Source organism: Bactrocera latifrons, unplaced genomic scaffold (assembly GCF_001853355.1).
Source record: "Bactrocera latifrons isolate USDA-ARS-PBARC rearing strain unplaced genomic scaffold, ASM185335v1 scaffold_114, whole genome shotgun sequence".
NCBI classification, from domain to species: Eukaryota; Metazoa; Arthropoda; class Insecta; order Diptera; family Tephritidae; genus Bactrocera; species Bactrocera latifrons.
The window spans coordinates 351837-373416 of record NW_017534564.1 but is presented as its reverse complement, the minus strand read 5'-3'; the positions used below and the strand labels follow the sequence as shown (position 1 = coordinate 373416).

General features: G+C 36.7%; 2 protein-coding genes across 3 annotated transcripts in view; both read left to right on the top strand.

The window, feature by feature from the left end:
* The window catches only part of LOC108975753 (potassium voltage-gated channel subfamily KQT member 4), a 59791-nt gene that overhangs the window by 22164 nt on the left and 16047 nt on the right, over positions 1–21580 (top strand). The gene's annotated exons all lie outside the window — the stretch shown is intronic.
* Positions 14645–17712, top strand: LOC108975805 (tubulin-specific chaperone cofactor E-like protein). Its single transcript, XM_018944541.1, has one exon. It carries the CDS (start codon positions 15756–15758, stop codon positions 17400–17402), a length of 1647 nt encoding a protein of 548 aa, XP_018800086.1. The 5' UTR covers positions 14645–15755; the 3' UTR covers positions 17403–17712.

Below are 21580 nucleotides of genomic sequence, written 5' to 3'. Positions count from 1 at the left end.
ATCTTGTCGGATACATTTTAACAACCTATATGGAGGAAAGCGAGATGGAAAAAAACTTCATGCTCTATTTGCCGGCTTTTGACAGTCTGAGATAGAGCTGTCGCTGTAGATAAGCCTTTGTGGTAACGTCATAACGCTACGTCGATATATGAAAATATAGTAGTAATATACTTTTTAAAGTTTTTAAATATCACAAAGGTAGATCCTTACGATCTATCCTAACCTAACATCAAATTTCTAAAAACTTAGACTCAAGTTTGATTATAAAAAAACCTTCTCATTGAATTCACTTCATTTGAATTGAGATGACGTAGGGCCCGCCTTTTTCAGAAAAGCTAACGCTCAAGCAGTTGATTGAATTGATAGCTAAACTTTATACTTTGATGTTTATATTTTTTTACAAATTTCTTATTCATAATCCGCTCAAAGCTTAGGTTAGGTTAGGTTGGTTTAAGTCGGTAGGCCAATGAGCCACGCAGATACCAGTCCTGGTCCTTTGCGTTACCAAATGGAGGTCAGTTCATTCGTCCAAGAAGAGTAGTAATCCTTTAGGATGCCTGCGCTTGATGCGAATTTTAAAAGACCTCCAATATATAATATCATACAGTGTACTCTTTCCCTGCCTTGCTCTAGACATTTTCTGCAGTCTTCTTAATCTGTCAGCCTCAATCTACGAGCGTGTGTCACCACTAGATAGTGACCAGTTAGTATTCCGATCATGTTCCTACAGTCTCTTCTTTGGAGTTCCAATAGGAATTTTTTGTACTTCCAATCACCATTTTGCACATGACCTTTACAGTTTTACACCCTAGGTGCTCGTTCCATCGGGCTATGATGGATCATGCTTCCAACCAGATCGTCGTATAGACAATGCATGGGTCTCTCGATGTTGATCATTTTTGCCGATGTTAACCACACCCCATTCTTGGTACTGTCGTCCACTAGTTCATTGCCCTCGTTGTCTTTGTGGCCCCAGTAAAAGTGAAGTTGCCCGCTGAACCACTTCGAACAAAGACGCTTAAGATAGACCTTCCATAAAATTTTAGAATTGTCGTTATTTTTATGATTAATTAATTTCTAGCTTCTTTAATACTGCGAGAGTTTAACGTCCTTTCTTAGCCACAATGCCCTTTGTCATCGCTTCCAAGCATCTGTCATTCAATTTTCACCTAACGCTCATAATAACGCGCTCCTACTTATGGATAGCTATCATAAATCTTTGGTCCGCAAATTAAAATAACAAGTGACTCGGGCTTGTGAAGTCAAAATATAAAAAAACAATATCGTTACATGGCGCTACCAAAATTTGTATGTAAATACTTTCAAACCTATTTTGATGATGGAGTTTGCCTCAAAATAAAAGCAATTCTCGAATTTAAGAGGTTCTGCCACAATGCATTTGACAGTTTGAGGCATTGAAATTGACTGTTACAAAAGTGAAACCGCAAATTTTGTGCATTGAATTGCTCTGTTGGCAGCACATGCAAAACCCTTGTACCGGCAGTGCTTGATTGGCAAATAAATAAATCACCGCTATGATTGACAGCCAAATGTTTTTATAGAGACACGATACATATGTATACAGCCCCGGATATCATAAATTTGGCCAACTGGTGCTGTCCCAACAGATTTATATATATACATGTGTGTACTATGTAAACAAACATACGCTTTAAAGGACCGCACAGCGACAAACTGGACCCATAAACTGTCAACAGTTGTCAGATTTACATGCAGTTCCAAAAATTTACAGAGAAAGAGTGAATGATGTATACGTAATTATTTCTTCCTAATTTCAAATGGTTTTGCAATATTCTCGAAACTGTAAAAATAAACTTCAACAGTAAATAAATTTGTTCAAAGATATTCTCCGTTTATTAAAATTTTTCCTTAATAAATTTGACAAACTGAATATTGGCAACGAAAATTCTCTAGCAAGGAAAGTATAAAGCAAAACAGTTCACGAGTTTACGATGTACGCAAAATTTCCATTTCTTGCAAAGACCGGAAGAAGAGTATACATTAATTTGCTAAGTTTAAAATTAACAAAGGAGTACGAAAAAGTCAAACCAAAAATTTCGCCGATAAGTTTCCACGAAATTGGATGCGAATAAGATGTGGATAACACTCCACTTGCTACTGCTCCCACAAAATAGCCTAACTGGGACGGTCTGGTTTAGTTAAATCACTCTCGGTAGTATATACAGGGTGATCCAAGTAGAGGAATTTTTTTCAGTAACCTTTTCTGACAGATCACACGTAAGTGCAAGTTTTTGCATGATGTTTTTGTTCAGTATTGTTTAGCATTCCATCATGGAAAGACCTACGCGTAAATAACGTTTACAAATCGTTCAACTATATTATGAAAATTCGTGTCCTATAAAGAGCGTGTCTATTGAGCGTATGAGTTTTGAGCGCTAACACGTGTTTGATTGATTGTCGTATCTTTTAAGTCGTTCGTGAGTTATAGCGTCGCACCCATGAAGCAAAATAAAAACAAAATACGGCATATTTTACAGTACTACTACGATAAAGGCAAAAATGCATCTCAAGCCGCCAATAAAATTTGTGCAGTTTATGGACGCGATACAGTTTCCATTTCCACCTCATAACGATGGTTTCAACGTTATCGTTCTGGTGTGGAGCGTGTCGTCGAAAATTGCGCTAAAATCGCTGAATTGGTCGAAAGAGACCGGCATAGTAGCAGCCGTAGCATCGGTCCAGAGCTGGGCATGAGTCATCAAAAAAAATTTTATGGGCAATTGAAAATTCAATAAAAATACCGCAAGACTTTTTGTTGTTTGCTTACTAACGCTTGCTCAGCTCACGTGGTACCCATATATCTAGCACGAGTGAACGAAGCAGGGGAACCTCTGCTCGTTCTCATCCTGTGAGAATTTGGCTAGCCATTCAGACAAGTTTAATATGAGATTTGATTGATGCTACTGCTAGTGAGGTCATGCACTAGTCGACTAGCTTTGAGCTCACTGTGAGCAAACTCATGGCCGTTAAAGAATTTCTACTATAGAAGTAACGGTAAACCCAAATTTCTAACAAAAATCTGTTGAGTCGATCCATGAAAGATTTCCAGAGCCTCTGCTATCTCTCTGATGCCAACACGGTGACTTTCAAGCTCTATATATTTGACTTTCGATCTTATCGTCATTAGCAGAAGTGTTCGGATGACTGGCATGAGATAAGTTTTCGATAAGTTCAAGACCTAACGGCTTCATTCGGTAAACTGTTGGTTTCGAATAGTTTCAAAATCATAAGCTCACGTCTCATTACCATTAATTATTAGTATGATGAGGACCCAATTAAGTTGTCAATCACTTTAGCCATTGGCAGGCTTCATAGCCAAAATATTAACCAAAATGTGTTGAGTCGGTCCATAAAAGATTTTGAGATCCGCTGTTAATCTTCTGATGCCAACACGATAACTTTCAAGTAGTGTATATTTGACTTTTTCGATGTCAACGTCATTAACAGAGGTGGACGAATGACTCGCGTAAGGTAAGTTTTCGAAGAGTTCAGGAATTAGCTGAATACTTTACATCACTCAAATACTTGTATTCGTGATAACATTTCTTTAATTAGCTAATATTACTTAATTAAACTCCTAATTGTAGGCAACATTTTTTGTAATGGTAAAATTTCACAATATGAAGGCAAAAGTCAAGACGTCAAGCACGAATTTAACAATATCTGATAACAGCCCAAAAGCTGAACTGAGTATATTATTTCTGGTTAAACCTCTGTAATAATTTGTTAAAACACAGATTAAAAAGTATTTTGCTTTTTTTTTGTCACTAAACCGCTTTTTTAATTAATTTAGTACTACATAAATTATTCTCTCATACTTTCGAGCTAGAGCAGCACAAATTACAACAACTCTCTGCATATCTGCAGTTGCAAGCGTCGTTTCTGCATGAACAAAGTTTGGCACAATAAACAACAAAAGCGAAAAACAAAAACAAAAACAACAACTAAAATAGTAAACAGTCAACAAAATTTGTTTTTCGCGTTTTCAACGCGGCGAGCGTTATTTCGCATAAATTTACTACAAGAAAAACATTGCCAACGAAACAGCTTAGTACTTGCGCCCAACCTGGCTTGGCGCGTTATCCTTTAAGCTGATTTTGCCAACTTCAAGAAAATTGTTTCTGTTTTCCTTTTGCTGCTATTGTTGTAAAAAAAATCACTTTTTGAGTCACCAGTGGTAATAGGTGCAATGAAATAGCACGGGAAACGCTGAAATTTTCTCAGCGCAAGGCATTCAAAAGCTTTAAAGGATGTCGTCCCGGCTCGGCAAATTAATGGGCGCTTTATTATATGCTTATTATAACAAAGAAACGGTCATGAATTCAATTTTCCTAATGAATTGATTTTATACGAGAACAACAACAACAACAGCGATGGTAATAATAAGCAGCCAAATGCGAAATAAAGCCATAGCTTCAACTCTGTGGCTTGCACGGAGTCGTAAAAAAATATAAATGAAATGTTTACGAATGAAAGCGGAGCATGGCAAGCATTTTAATGTAAATGAATCAAAAAAAAAGAAGCACAAAAAACCCAAACAAATGTGCATGTGCGCAGTAAGAAGGCGAAAAGGCCAGAAGGCGCAAAAGCAGAAAGCAGAAAGCTGGCAGTACTTACCAGCGCTGGCGATCATAATGGTTGCATTGTTCTTGAAAGCGAATAAAACAGAACGTCATCACAATATTTCTCTTTACCAACAGCGGAATTGTGCTAATTTGGCCTTTTCCGAGGCGAAACTGGTGTATGTACGTACCCACTATGTGTCTGTATGTGTGTGTGTAGTAGCCGAACTGGCCGCACAAGTGACCCACTTCCTGCCGTCCGCCTACTCAGCGAAAATTACAATATAAGTCACAGGAAAATGAATTTTGTGGAATACCATGTCAAAATAGAGCAGCAGCATTGTTGCTGCTTCTGTTTTCCCCATTTGGTATGTTTTCCTCGCCTTGACTAGGCGAGTGCCAGTGTATGTATATTTGTGTGAGTGTGTGGGTGTAGTGCATAAATATCTATTTTACTGTCGTGCTTTTGTGCCATAAAATTTCAAAGGAGTTTTTGATAACTACTTGCAAACATAATACATACATACATACATATTTTAGGCATACGAATGAAAAGCGCATATAAAATAACAGTAGTTGGAAAAATCAACGAATGTTTTGAAGGAATAAAACTGTAGAATGAATTGGAATAAATGTCAAGGCACGAACAAATGTTTTGTCAGCTGCATATCAAATTTAGACAACAACTACAACCAGCACACAAAAAACAAACAATAACAACAACAAGAAATCATGCAATTACAAGACGAGCCAAGACAAGTCAAGAAATATTCGTACTGGCAAATCAAAATTAAAATATTGAACATTCAAGTCGGGTCGCCGTGTCGTATGAGTATTCTTATGTGAGCGGCGATGCAAGTGCACTGCAGAGGGCGCTCATGCAATAAGTGAGGCAAAATAAAGCTGCTTTCACAACAGTTATGTGTATAAATTCATATACACAAGTACAATATATATGAATTTGGCAGGAGCGTGCACAATAACGGAAACGTGGGAGCTGTATTTTCATTTCTAATGTTATAAAATATGAAACCTTGCAAAATTTATAGCTGCCATTAGTTATAAAATATAAAAAAAACAAAAACCAAACATTTCATTTCATGCTCCTGCAACTTGCAAGGAGTAAAGCCAAGGAAGTACCTTGAGACACATAAGACGTGTTAGTTATATGGTTTCTAGGGCGAGTTTTCAGCCGATTTTATACATTCTAGGTACAAATATGCACCGTTATAAGAAAAATACGCTCCTTCAAATTTATTACGATAACTCAAATCATCTTCTTCTTTATTGGCGTAGATACCGCTTACACGATTATAGCCGAGTTTACTCTAGCGCGCCAGTCATTTCTTCTTTTCGCAATTTGGCGCCAATTCAAGATACCAAGGGAAGCCAAGTCCTTCCCAACCTGATCTCTCCAACAGAATGGAAGTCTTCCTCCACCTCTGCTTCGCCCAGCGTGTACTGCGTCAAATACTTTCAGAGCTAGATCGTTTTCAACCATTCGGACGACATTACATAGCCAACGTAGGCGCTGTCTTTTAATTTGCTTAACTATTTCAATACAGCTTTAAAATCGACGAAGAGGTGGCGTGTTTCGATTTCTTTTCACGGGTCTTTTGAAAGATCTGGTTCATATCTGGTTAGTTGTTGATTTTCCATGCCTAAGCCACACTGATAAGGCCCAAAGAGGCTTATCCCATGGTAGTTGGCACCCATTGTGAGTTCTCTTTTCTTATGAACACACTTAAATTCGAATCGTCGGGCATGTTTTCGTCCGATCTACAAAAAAAAACTGATAGATTTTCCTTATCAGCCGCCATATTTGAATAACGAGGCTGGAAAACAATCGAAGTTTCATCAAGATATCCCAAGTTCACGGACGGGCAGATAGACAGTCACCCGTTTGCAACTTTTTTCGTCATCCTGAACATTTATATACTAATCAATGTCAATTTTTATGAGGAGATCTTTTTAACTAAAAAACTTTTCCACACAAAAACTTGATATTGACCGATCTGAGTAATTTCTTCGTGGGTTCTACTGCGCCCTTGGACAATAATCCCTGTAAAATTTCGTGGAGTTAATAAGCTGTGCTTGCGGCGAGTAACTCCTTGGAAAGAAAAGAAGGTGTGCGAAATTGCAGATCGATATCTCAAAAATAGAGAGTCTCGAAGGTTCGCACTTCAAATACAGTAATTTTATGTCCTCAAAAACCCAAAAATTTAACTTATCACTTATAAAACAGCCGTTTTGTTTGTATTGTCATTAGACAAAAAGAAACTTTCAATATTTTTATTTTGTGTTCCCCTTTGTTCCGCCTTTGAATTTTGTGAAAAATTTCATCAGGTTTAGATTACTTTTGCACACATACATACACACTTAAATCGGCTTTCAATTGCACTTAATATTTCTTTTCATTTTTGTAGTTAAGTTTTCAAGACGCGCTTAAAAACAAGTATGCATATAACCTAACTAAATACTATGCACATTGCTTTGACATATTTAAGTGGGTGAATGAGGAAAATTTTCATCAATATATTGATTTGTTTTACACAAATATGTTAAAATATTGTATTCTATATTTTTGCAGTCTTTTTTTACGCTAATTTACGTGCGTTTGCCTTTTGACTTGAAATATTAACGTTCCAAGAAAATATAAATATTTATGAACCAAATAAAGAAACTGAATATTTCAAGGCACAGCGTCGGGAAATGACTTTGCCTAAGGGAAAGTAAATGGAAATTAAAAAGTGCATACATATTAATATTAATTATTTTTCTATTCGCAAAGCATTTGAGGGTAGCGAATCGAACAAACCATATTAGAGGTTGAATTGAAATAACAGCACTTGCCGTGCAGATCTCATGTTCTCCAACGCATGCACAATTGTCTGTTGCATATTTTTTTGAGGAGAAATACTTTTTTCAAAAAACCATTTCAGTAGCCTCTTAGTTTCGAGCAGCGTTAATGCCAAGCGTTTTTTATAAACAATTATACCATATGATCAAATTTGAGCCGAATCAGCTGCGGGCGTAAACCGAAACAATTATTTTTTCTTTCCGGTTGGTACGTTTATACACAAAGCATTCTGTAAGAACCGTGAAATCATCGAAAACTTGTCTCATGTATTTGTCTAAACACCCACGACTATATCAAAAAATGTAAAGAAACAGTGCGCGAAAATCGTCGTGTTGGTTTCAGAAGGAATTTCACATCTTTTATGGATCGACTCAACCATTAACCATTTTGCTTAATGTTATGGGTACATAACACGCTAGACTCATACCAAACGACCTTAACCTTTCCCCAAAATTGATCTTTTTTTACCAAATGACTTTAAGTAGAAATAGCAAAAGTTGTGTCTGACAACTCGAGGACCAAACGCATCATAATTGGTAACGAGAAGTGAGTTTATGAATACAAAGCCGAAACAATATATAAAATGGCGCTTCAAAAATGAGCCGAAACCGAAAAAAAACCAAAAATTTTCCGAAGGCACGGAATACAATCCTATCCGGATTATCCAAAATTGGATTAATCATATTTTATTACAAGTTCGGGTCATATTTGATCACATAATTTAATTAAAAAAATATTTTTTTATTTTGGCGATATTTTTTTTTTCTTTGAAATCATTCACTAAAATCAGTGAAATGAAACTTGATAGCATTGGAGAAATCCTTTATAACTTTAATGAGGCATACGCATAGTTTATTGCATCGAATTCAGCACGAAATTTTATTTTTTTACTTTCATATGTAAAATCATTCAAAGATATCGATCAGAGTGCAAAATGACGATCGCTTTGTATTTAAGAGTCAAAAAATAACTTAACGGCGGTCTTTAAACTCGCTACAGCAGATCAGATCACTGCCCAATACTGAGAACCATATCCACTTTTGAATTATAATTTTCTAAAATTTAATTTAATCAGCTTCATCAATTAGTCTTTCAACACGATTTACTCAAAACTACATTTTTTCTTCGTGTTCCGATTCTCATAAAAAGAGCTACCTAAGAGGTCGCTTGTAACTCGAAATATATTTAATTGTTTTCTTCAAAAATTACACAGGGTTTGTCAGGAAAGTTCTTCTGCCGCTCCTGTACTTCAGAGCGTGCGCGCATCGACTGGATTCAGTAGAGGGCGTTCCCAGCTAACGAACGAGCGGCTGGTCAGTTCTCTCCGAGCACAGAGACGTTTGATATGATCAAGCAGACTTACTCGGATGTTATTTTAGCAAAAAGTGTTTCGGTGACACCAGGCCTTTTTGTAGGGCCAGGAAGAGGTCGTTGATGAAGACCGTGCTGGGAGACCTGCGTCGTTCCAAGCAAAGTTTTTAACTTAGACCATCGAATAAGTATTCGTTTGATTACTAAAATATTAAATTTATCAAAACCTACGGTTCATGACATTGAACATGTGCAAAGTGTGGCGAAGATAGTCCCAAAAGTGCTCACTGAGGATCAGAAATTGTGGCGAGTGGAAGTGTGGCAAGAAAACTTGAACATCTGTGAAAATGACACACAATTTTCGAATAACGTAATCATGGGCGACGAATCATGAATCTTTGGGTATGTTTTCGAGAAAATGAGGCAATCTTCCGAGTTTTGAGATGACAGAGGGGATCTCAGCAGCATGCTCCTCGGCTCTCATGACTATTCCAGAGAATGCCTTACGTGACGTCTTCAATCGAATTTTAATGATTATTTCAATAAATTTTTTTAAATCGACTCAGTCCTATTACTTTTCGGACAACCCCTGTATTGAGTCTTCAAAAAAGATGTGTTAATATACCAAATTCTTAAACAATTGCCACAGTAGTATATATATATATATATATATATTTTTTTTGTGAATTCCCAAAAATCACTTTTTTGAAGCTATCACACTGGCTATACCTTAGCAAATTTTTATCATACCATTAACTTTATCGGCGCTGGAAATTTGTTTATATAGTCCATTAGGCCTTTCTATTGTTACTAATTAAGGAGAGTCTTTATTTTTCATAACCGCAATAAATCATCTTACATAAGTTAGAATTTGATTTTGGCATAATAGTCAGCCAAATAAGCAACAATCTAACTTTGATGCACACATGCATACATACATATGTACATATGTGTACCAAATTTTCGTTGAAAGCCCGTCAAAGTGAGCACAGCTAAAAACGCACTGAGCGTAAATAGTCAATTTAATTTTTCGGTAAGTGGCCTAGACATATGCATATACATATGTGTTTGCATGTGTAGACAAGCTTACATGTACATATTGTCATATGTATATATATGTATTATTATTTTTTACAAGAATTAACGTATCGCTTGTAAAAATATTAGCTCATAAGTAATCGTGTATGTATATTACCACATATCGACTTATGAATGTACGCGCAGTCATATTTACCAGACTCTTATGTGCCTGCTGGTAATTATGATTAATTTTAATTATAGTCGTTTCTCATTGTATGGCCTCCAGTCAAGGTCATTCGAGTGTGGCTATTTGTATTATAATGCTCTTACTGCAGTTATAGCTCACAATGCACTCTAATAAATTTGTTTTTGTTTGTCTAAGCGTCTGGGCGCTTAGGCACTTCCGCAGCTGTTGTTCACAACAAAACGGCGCAAATCTGCTTATATTCTCCTTATACCCACTCACAGCTTACACCAACAATGTTTATTGTCTGTTTTTCAACACGGTTATGATCCCGGGGACGCCTCCACAAGCGGCGCTGAAAAAGCGACTATATAGTCGTGCAACTTAATTGCCCGCATTAACCCAGTTTTCTTTTAGCGCTTACGTTCATCCTTTTGCGCGCTAAATATCCTTTTACCATTCATGCTATTTCCATTTGCCAGGATAGAGTCGCAAAACATGATTACGCTTAATTGCAACGCATCAGCTTACGTGACAGACACGCCGCCACCAACACCTAGTTGTCCATGCAGCCTTGCGCTTCCTGCACTGCCATTGTCGTCTGTTTTCTGTTTTATTGTTGTTGTTGTCATCATTATCATCTTTACAACCGAATGCCACGAACCCAGAAGGTAATCATTTGTTTGTGTTTTGGTACGAATGATTTGCCATGCATGCAACCGGACGTCTCTGGCGCGACGGAGCAGAAAACGAAGCAACTGCTGAAAAGAAAAGTCAAACACCCGTTGAGATGTGCCTAAGCGTACGAGTACGTCTGGTAACTTTTGATTGTCTAATGGTGTGTTGAACTTTGTAAACTAGTTTTTGGAAGATTTGAAAGTGAACGTTAAATTGGAATAAGTGGCAAACAAATTTGAAGTCTCTGAGCAAAAGATTCTAAAATGTAAGACGTAATGTATGCTATGTACTTTACATACTTCCGATTAAAATGTAGACAGGATAGAACTTTATATGCTGGCCTTTAAATAATTTCTAAACTTCGTTACTCACAGATTGACCATGAGTCATTACATGGTGATCAATTATGACCCGGACTGACAAAAGATACATGGTTTTAACGTCATCAATTATCCAATTCGGGTCAAAAATATTCGGTTATCATTGGGCGGTAGCGCTTCCCATTCACAGTACCGATCTTGACCGTCACAGAAGAAGTAAGGACCAATGTCGCCGCTGGCCCATCAACCACACCAAACCACATGTGGATTGCTAACCGACTAACAACACATACATATTTTGATTATTGACGAAACCATTCAACCAGAAATGAGGCTCATCGCTGATGAGTATTTTTGATGAAAATCCGGATCACTTTCAAGTTGTTGCTCAGCCCAATTAACGAACATATAACGTTTCTAGTGGTCAAGCGGCTTCAGTTCTTGCTCCAATTTGATCTTGTAAGGATGTAGGCCAAGATATTTTAGCGAAATTCGCAACAATGACGTCACAACGCTTTAAAATGACGAGTGAGAGACTGATTGGGTCTTCCGTAATTCATGCGCTACCAGCAGCAATATTCTCGACACTATGGACATTTATTTGGGAACATTTTGAACTGTGCCTGTGGACTAAAATTTGCCACTAATCGCTCAATTATTGATCTGACAGGACGATTATGACGACCATAAATTGGACGTCGCGCTCTTAAAGTTGAGACCACTGACTCCGATTTTCTGTAGTAAATTTTAACAATTTTGACTCTTTGCTCCAACGTAAGTATATCTTTCCATGATGAAATGTCAAACCTTACTGAAAATAAATGTCAAAAAAATGTGTCGTCACTTACTGTATCTTTCGGTCTACTTTTGTGGCGTCTCTATTGAAGCCTCAGCTCTATTGACATTTGGTGCTTTCAGTGAATTTTAAGTTTAAGTTAAGTTGGAGTACCGACTTTATATTCATAAGCCCACATCTCGTCACCAGTCAAAAACCTCGGTGTTGTGAGACTTCGAATTCTACTTTTACCGTAGGGCACATTCTTGAAACGACGTTCGCTAGATTGTTGGACAGTTCCAAAATTTACTTTCATAAACTCATATTTTGTCACCAGTAATGACATGCTTCATACCCAAAACATTAACTAAAATAGTTGAATCGATCCATAAGAGATGTTGAGATCTCATATCATCATTATCTCACTGGTGCCAGCAAGACAATTTTCAAAAAGGCCCAATCCGGATCAAATTTTATAAGAAGATATTAAAATCGGATATACAAGCATAGATCTCTCTTTCAGTCATTTTGAAACAATTCACAATTTGAAATAGTACTTAATGTTCGGTTCGGTTCCGATCGAGCTTAGCCTTTCTGCCTTGCTGTTAGAAAATATCTTAAAATTTACAAAAGAATAAATTTATAAATACTCATTTTCGTTTACAAGAAATAAAATCTTCCACTTAAGAAATATTATTGTATTTAAATATACGAATTTAAAATATAATTAACTTATATAAACAAGCATTTAGCTGCACATATGACGGCTACAACAGATAATTTCTTTCAAAATATGGCCGCATTAAAAATTTAAATTCATTACATTTACTCACTTACTTTGTAAAGAGTATTTCGGTAAAGAGCAAGCAAAACGAGTATGAAAAATCCAAATATCATAAAATATTACACTTATTTCCAAAAAGCTAATAATTAGTACTAAAATTGCAACATTAAAATATATATAATAAACAAATACTTGAATTGTTGAACCGCCCCACTGTGCTTGTGAACTGGCGGCCGACGCTAAAGTTTACACTTTAAATGTGCTTTCGTGAATCAGCTGTTAAAAAGCTTTAGTGCGAAAATGCCACTACTGCTACCGCTGCTCCAAAACATGTACCTAATGCTGGTGAGTAGAATAGAAGCGTAACAACGAGTAGAGAGAACCAGGTGAGCTTTGCTTCTAATGGGTCACACCAACTCATGCGAGTAAACATAAACAAAAGTCGTAATTTTGCATTAGATAGAGAGAGATTATGTGGAAGAGCTCAAGTCAATAAATAAATGGAAAGTACTTCATAGATAGGTAGATACTTACGGGTTTTAAAAACAATGGAAATGCACTACCAGGCGATAACAGAAATGTTACAATTTTTGAAAAGAAAATAAATTCAACTTCAAGTTAATATAGTATAAATGAAATAGATACACACACACAGATATTTACAAATATGCATTTAGAACGATTGATGCATTAACTTGCCGATTGAGACTATACATTTATATAAATAAATACATACACACGTACTAGATAGCGAAACAAAATGCTTTATAAGCTGTGGGAATTAGGTGCCTTTGTCTGGGCATCGAGATAGTGCGGTGTGATGCATTTAATGTTTATATATCTAACTATTCTGCAAGAGTTCACAGTTGCAATTGAGTATGTGTGCGTACATTCATACACACATTTCGCTTCGTTAACCGACTCTAACGATTTGTCGTTCTCTCAAACGCCATTCGTTACCGTGTTCGTCTACTTAACTCAGATGACTAATACACCGATGCTCATAACTGCTTTTCCAACTAGTTTACAAACGGTGGTGCATTCAGCGCTTCACAGTTAAGGTCTGGCACGACGTTTGGGCCGCCGAAACTTAATTCCTTTGCATAAGTGTATATATTTAGAGAATGAAATACGAAATGAGATCTGTTACAGTTCGTATCGTATCTATTTATTGCATTTGACTATTGGCGACCAATCCATAGGCATATTTAGCAGCCGATCATTTAATGGTGACATCAACCATGCTTTATAGTATACAAATGTATATTTTTTCGCATTATTCTCTATAATATAGACATCTATGTATGCATATCTATGAGTTTTTGCACTCACAGATATATTACGTTGCCCATGTTTTTGTTTTTCTTGCAAGCATGCTACTTTCGATTTTTTTTTTTATTTAACACATCTCGAAAAGTTTTATTCTTGGCCTGAAGGTCGTCACACAGATGTGTTTTCAATGAATTTACATAAATAAATGCGAATGCAGGCAGCGACTATAGCTCGGAGAGTGTCATGTAGGCCGACATATAAGACGCATCACGACAAAAATCACTTAACTCTCATACATCATGGTTTTGATATGTAATATCAATTTAGAAAATTAATAAAAACACTTAAGCATACTTTAGAGGCTAATCCTATTCACATTTTCATAATAATATATTATTAATTTTAGACACAATCAATAATTTGGTGGTTCAGAGAAAAGCCAATAGAGTGGGGCGACTTTAGTCCACCTTTTATCTCAATGGGACTCCTAACTGACAAGGTGCGTCATTAGACAACCACTCTACTTACCTACCTACTTGCCATAGTTTATAACTAGTTCTTAAAACATTATAAATATATAGCATTACAAATTAATTTATCAAAAGACATCAAAAGATCTAATGGTTCTTACGGGCAGCAACATTTATCGATGTTTTTTATAACACTTTTCCTAAGAAAACCTGTTCCACAAAATACATGTGTCTTCCAACTTTAAAAACACTTTAATTTTTCTCTACCATCCCTAAAAGTTCATAATTCTCCTCTGCTGTCATACGCCTCCCATCACACTCGTTCATTATTTTCTTTGTTTCCAGTACATTTGGCTTTGTTTGGTCTGGCACGGCGCAGCTGATTTTCTAAATTCCAAAACCGCCGAGGTGGTTGTGGCGCCCCTGTACTCTAGAAAGCCAGCCAGTCAAACAACCAGCGAACGACCTACACAAAAAGCCAGAATACAGACAATTTACGTGTGTTCTCTCGCCTGTGTTCCGCTGAGTAAATGAAAACGCAAATCGCTCAGCGAGTAGCACGGCCACGTTCGAGGAATATCTAGGGGTGGTGAGCGGTGTGCCATTTAAAATGCTGTAGTGCGATTACAACAACAAAACAATAACAATAAACAAGAAAAAAGCTACGAAAACAGAAAACAGCAGTGACTGGTGTATTAGCAGCAGGCACCAAACATTCAGTGAGCCAGTGAACCAGTGAAGGCAACAGCGCGCAGCAATTTAGTCTGCATTTGTTTTCTTTGTTCAAAACATTACAAAATTAATTTAGTGCGCAATAGAAATTTATACAATTTTTACAATTTCATTTTTACAATTGTCGATGAAAATTACGTCACATACAATCACAAGCATTGCCGTTGCTTGAAGAAATGAAAAGCGAGTAAAACAAAAATATATGAATAAACAGAACGCTACAAAAGCAAAACGATTTGAAAGAAGTGAAAACAAAATATATTGTAAACGACATAAAATCTGAAATACATACACAAAAGCAAAAAGGGATTTCGAGTGCAATTTTGGAAACCAAGCGTAAAGCGAGAAACGAACGAGACAAAGTTATAAAACAACAGCAAAAGCCAGCAATTGGCTTCGCCTTGCAGCGAGTGCCCACGAATGCATTTTGCTCATATGTGCCAAAACTCAAGTGTCCACGACGATTCATCGTACATAGTGGTCGGTGTCGGTAACGATATCGTCATCGCTGTCGGAGCGAGTGCATGCAGGCGCGGAAGCTTTTGGAGGTGGTGTCAGAGTCAGAGCACCAGCAGCAGCAGCAGCCACAGCCGCTGGAACAGGAAGAGCAGTGCTTGCACTTTTAGTCGCAGTCGCAGTCGTAGCCACCACATTAGAGGTAGCTGTAGGAGCTTTTATACTCATTATAGCGATAGTCGTAGGAGCCTTTGTTTTGCGGATACGGGTGCGGGTAAAAGTCATCAATATGCCATCACTACTGGAAGCATTGGAACGAAAATATTTCACCGATTGTCAATTAGAGAATCTAAACGACCACGATGCAGCTGCTGAAACAGAAAAGAGCCTCATATCCATTTATATACCACGTCTGCCACCGCTGGTCAGCGTACCCGAATTGCTGGTATTGAACGATTGTGACATTGACTCTGCGGGCGATTTCGAAGCCATAAAAGAGAAATGTCGCCGCGTGCGCGAACTAGATCTGGCACAGAATAAGCTCAACGACTGGCAAGAGGTCTTCCACATACTCGAGCATATGCCGCGTGTGGAGTTTCTCAATTTGAGCAAAAACCATCTGGTCGGGCCAATATGCAATCCAACCACCTTACCCACGAACAGTTTAAGGAGCATGGTATTGAACGGCACATACCTAGATTGGCCATGTGTTGAAGTGTTGTTGGACAATTTGCCATTATTAGAGGAATTACATCTCAGTTTGAATGACTACAAAGAGGTGCTTATCGATTCAATCGAGTGTGCGAGTGCTGGGGATGAATGCGAGGATGATGTTGCCGTCAAAGCGGCGCATGCTGTCGTTGGCGACGAGGTAACCGAGTGCAACGGGCGTAACGACAACAACAAACAAAGTGACTCACACAAATTAACCCTCACAACAATAACGACAGCTGAAGCAACAGCAGCGGCGGCTACAACAGAAACAGAAACACCCGCAACCCCACCACCAACACCAACTTCCCCCACTGGCAGCTACACCGAACCGCGCTGTAAGCGCATACAACCACATCGAAAACTGAAAACACTACATTTCACCGGCAATCCCGTCGAAAGTTGGCTCGAAATTTGCCGCTTGGGACGCGTATTTCCCAGCCTCGAGAATTTAGTGCTCGCCGACTGTCCCATCAAAGCCATACAAGCTGATGCGGGTGCCGGTGCCGGTGCGCCAATAGCAGCGGGCGCGTGTTCCACCAATAACAATGACTGCACGCCCGTCTGCAAAGAAGACGTCGAAATGTCCAATAAAACGGAATGTCCGCATAAGCATTTTCACAATCTACAATTTCTCAATCTCAGCTACTCGAACATAAGCGCTTGGGATGATATCGATCAGATTGCGAAATTTCCGAAATTGCACAATTTGCGTGTTAAGAACTGGCCGCTGTGGGAGCGTCTGGAGTGCACCGAACACGAACGTCGTCAACTGCTAATTGCCCGTTTGCCGAATGTCAGTCTACTCAACGGCGGTGGCGTGATCAGCGCCGACGAACGCGAAGATGCCGAACGCGCTTTTATACGTCACTATATGGATAAGCCCGAATGGGAGCGTCCGAAGCGCTACGACGAATTGGTAGCGAAACATGGCAAACTAGATCCGTTAGTTAACATAAATCTTAAGCCTGAAAAACGCCTAAAAGTATTCATTACCTATAAGGATAAGACGGAAACGCGCCTGCTCGACGTTTACTGCACTGTGGGCGATCTGAAGACGAGGTTGGAGAAACTGATCGATTTGCCAGCAAATAAAATGCGTTTGTATTATGTCGATCAAGATTTCAAGGAGTTCGGACCGGAATTAATGAAATACCCCAATAAGCGACTGTACAGTTATAATATACAAGCGGGCGATGAAATCATTATCGATGAGAAGAAATAAACGCAGTAGGCATACCTATTCTAAATATATACAGACACACATACACACACAAACATATATACACTTAACGACTTTATTGCAGCTGAATATGATGCGATGCTTTTAATTATATAGGACAATGTAAATATTTTGTAAAGTTAATATACGAATATGTAGTTTTAAAGGTACCTTGTATTTGAAGGAATGGTAGCAACAACAAAACAAAAACAAAATGCTGTGGTACTCAAGCGTGCTATATGAATTAATATGCGCGTACATACATACATACATACATGTGTGTGTGTGTGTACGCGTGCGTATGTAATATACAAATAATAAGAATAATAAAATAAAAATGAAAAAATTATACTAATTTTTTATTTCTTTGTTGGCTTTTATTGCTGCGCATAATTGATCAGCTTCAAAAACTGATTTGCGCAACATTTTTGCAATTCGGGCGATCGTGAGCATTAAGGGGCGTAGCGCTGCCGCAAGGGGTGCGGGCAGTGGCGCTCACGAGCAATGACCATACTAGTACTGCAGCAATAAAGTTAATTCCGTCTTCTTTGTTGTTACATACATACATATACATATATGTATATATACATATGTATATACATATATAAATTTGAAGTGAGTGTGTGGGTGCTTTTGAACTTGTTTGATTCTTTGTTTGTCAATAATGATTTGCAGGCGGCAGATCAATTAGGTGTTGCAAGAACAAGTGCTACTCCAGCAAGTATGTTATTAAATTATTATTAAATATGCATTTTATGTAGTATATTGCTTAACATATGTAAAAGTTTTAGTACCAATCAATGCCGAACTTAGCATATAAGCTTCATAATTGTTAGATTCCACCCTGTAGGAAAATTTACGAGCTGTAACAGCTGAGGTCAATAAAATGATTTGAATAGGGTAGCGATCTACCGAAATAAAATATTGTAAGTATATAAAAATATTGTCTTGTTTAAGACACACACCTAGTGGAACAGTCTAAAAATTAGGACTTTTTATAATTAAGAAAAAATACTACATTAAGGGTTTGCATGGGCTTCTTCGAGCGAAAAACGGCCTGTTTTTAATAAATGTATAATATTTTTTCATCATTTTTTTCAATATTTTTATTATTCCATAGAAATACATTTTACAATGGTAAGGAAATATTCAAAACTCAGCCATTTCGACGAAATTTTCAGCGGTCTCTCTAAAAAAAGGTGCATTCGCGTTGGCAGCACAACTCTTTACAGGATCATTCGAAGTAAAAAAGAAAAAAATATTTGTGTTAATTATGACCTTAAACTAGGTATTAGATGAAGATTAGATGAACAACAAAAATGTGAAAATTGTGTTTTGGGAGACGTTTTCAAAAAAACTCTTTCGCCCAAGACCCTGCAAATAATATATTGAAGACTTGTGTAGAACTTTTTGATTTAGTAGTTCACGAGTTTCCTAAGGTAAAAAACAGCATTTTTTCAAAATTTTTTTTTGCACACAATAAATGAAATTTTTCAACAGGATTTTTATACATACGAGTTTTAGTTAAAACCTTAACTTAGAACTTGGACAAAGGAAAACAACTAAAATTAGAATTTGGTAGACATTTTTACAAAAGTATTAAAATTTCAATGAAATTTTCGCGACATTTTATTTTCAAATAGCTGTAATCGAAAAAAATCTTTCGTCCAAGTCTTTAAGAATTCTATCTCAAAAACCTATGTAAAATTCCATGAAGAACGGTTGATTAGTTCTTGAGAAATCTTGCCAACCGACTTCCAAACACACAATTTCGAAAAAACCGCGTTTAAAGACGGCGCACTTAGCCTAGCTAGCCTCGAGCGCACAAGTTCTCAAGGCTACATCTCCGAAACTATTACTTAGATAAACTTGAAAAATTAGTATGTGTTGTGAAATTTAATAAAACAAAAAAAAAATTTTTTGAAACCCGTAAACCTACGTATGTTATGTGACTGAATACAAACGTGCTACTTTTCAAGACTGTATCTCAAAACAATTACTCGGATCAACTTGAGCATTTCTAAACTTATCCCCTATTTTATTTTAGTTTAATTTTTTTTTATTTTTTCCTATTGTCAACGCTTTTGATGTCATTTAAATAATGTTTAATTTTCTATTATTATTACAAAATACAAATTTATTTTTATTTATTTATTTATTAAAGGAAATACAATTATGAATAATTATACTACCTATAAAATATAACAGCACTAGCAACAGGGCCTTCGGCTGAGGGATTAAATTAATTTGTACATTTAATTATCAAATATTAGTTATGAGTTAGGGTTATGACTAATGTTAAAGTATTATATTGTAGGTGCTTGTGTACGTGTATTACAGATTACTCATGTATAGTAGAGTTATAAATATTACAGTCTCCAAAGAGTGTATGTTCATACAAATTAGAATAGCTCACCCTAGTAAACTACTCTCACACATTTAAAAAATCTAATTTTCTAAGCTCTGTATTCCTACAGGGAATTGAAAGCTAATTAGATACATATGTACATATAAACATATGAATGTGCGAAATAGAGCTTGCACGTTCGTTGAAGCCGCGTTTTTATGGCAATGCGCTTCTTGATTGTGAGCATAGTAATGTGGTACGCATACGATGACCGGATTGTAGTATGCGTAATTTGTGTTTTAAGATTATTAGTATTGCAATGACCACAAATAATCTTGATTTCAATGCAGTTGATTGTTTTTTTTTTTCTTTTCTTTTTTTTTATTTGTTCGAACTAACTAAACAGGTATTTTTATTCCCTTCACATGGTATATTAAGTTTGCCTGCCATGAAGTTTGAAAAACTCAGAAGGTAACCTCGGAGACCTTATACGAGTATAGTATACGAAACAGAAGCTAAAGATCTAGCTTTTGTTCTGAAATTTTTTCAGGTATTTTGCCCCTCAAGGAGCTGCTTATTTGTCAAAATAAAGTTAACATACAAACTGACGGATTAAAATCGAGTTCTTGTATGGATTTTTTTTTTTTTTTTTTTTTTTTTTTTTTTTTTTTTTTTTTTTTTTTTTTTTTTTTTNTTTTTTGACAAGACATCTTCGTGAATATACTATTGTCAAGGGATGAACTACAAGCTCCGTGCATATATATATATATAGCTGCCCTACAACTCACCAATCAAACTTAAAATAAAGGTCTTTTTATTCACCTTGAGTTATAAGAAATGTACCTATGAACGGTATATTCGGTGCCATTGCGTAAACCAATATACATAGCTTCTAACATGCACACCACACCGGTATGTACATAATTCTTCGAATCATAGATGCCAAGCAGTTGTGTTTAGTTTGATATCCGATTTTGCTATCTTAATTTTGGAGTTTCCACACCTCTAAATAAACACCCTACACAATTATTAGCTGATTCTCAATTAGTAATGGGTATGCCTTCCTGAAAGTGCTTCCTCTAAATATTGTGTTGATATTGATCTGACCAAATAATCTACTATGTTTGAAGGCAAACCATACAGAAATAGATATTATTATTAATATACACATAATGTGTTAATAATTATATATTTGTTATTACGATTCACTTATCATAAAACTAATAACATTAACATCTATTGGAAAAAGGGTCAAAATTAACAACTGCCAGTGAATAGAGAAAACATATACGACCGAAAATATTTCCTAGAAATCCTAAATAAATACATGCATAATTAACAAATTATCTGCTAGCCCCAAGTATTTACTAACAAATAGAAAAACAACAATAACAATTAATTCGGAGTTGACATGTAAAGAAAATTTTAATATGGGAATAAACTGTTTTTTGGGTAGTTTCAATACAACGATCAGAGACTAGTTATACAGTGTTACCTCTCTTAGAGCCTTTTCGTGGTAAAAAGGAATATAAAAAGTCCATACCTTTTTTAAATACAACATAATAGATATAGTGAGTTTCTTTACGAATGGGCCAAAGCTTGGGGAGAAAGTTGATGGAGGGGTTTGCTATCAGGAGCTCTCTATCAACTCAAGCTTCAAACTTCTTGACTATTGCAGTGTTTTCCAAGCCGAGGTTGCAGCCTAGACCCGCTATCGGTAAAATGGGAGCGAGTCGGTACTCCAGCACTGGGCCCCCATCGGTAAATGCGCTGACGCAAAAGCCCTTTCTCCCTAGTTGTGGTGCTTTTAATAGGCCATTGCCCTATTGGCGTC

What these genes read in the sequence shown, in the direction of transcription:
- LOC108975805 (XM_018944541.1), top strand. Translation starts at nt 15,756, where the DNA reads ATGCCATCACTACTGGAAGCATTGGAACGAAAATATTTCACCGATTGT.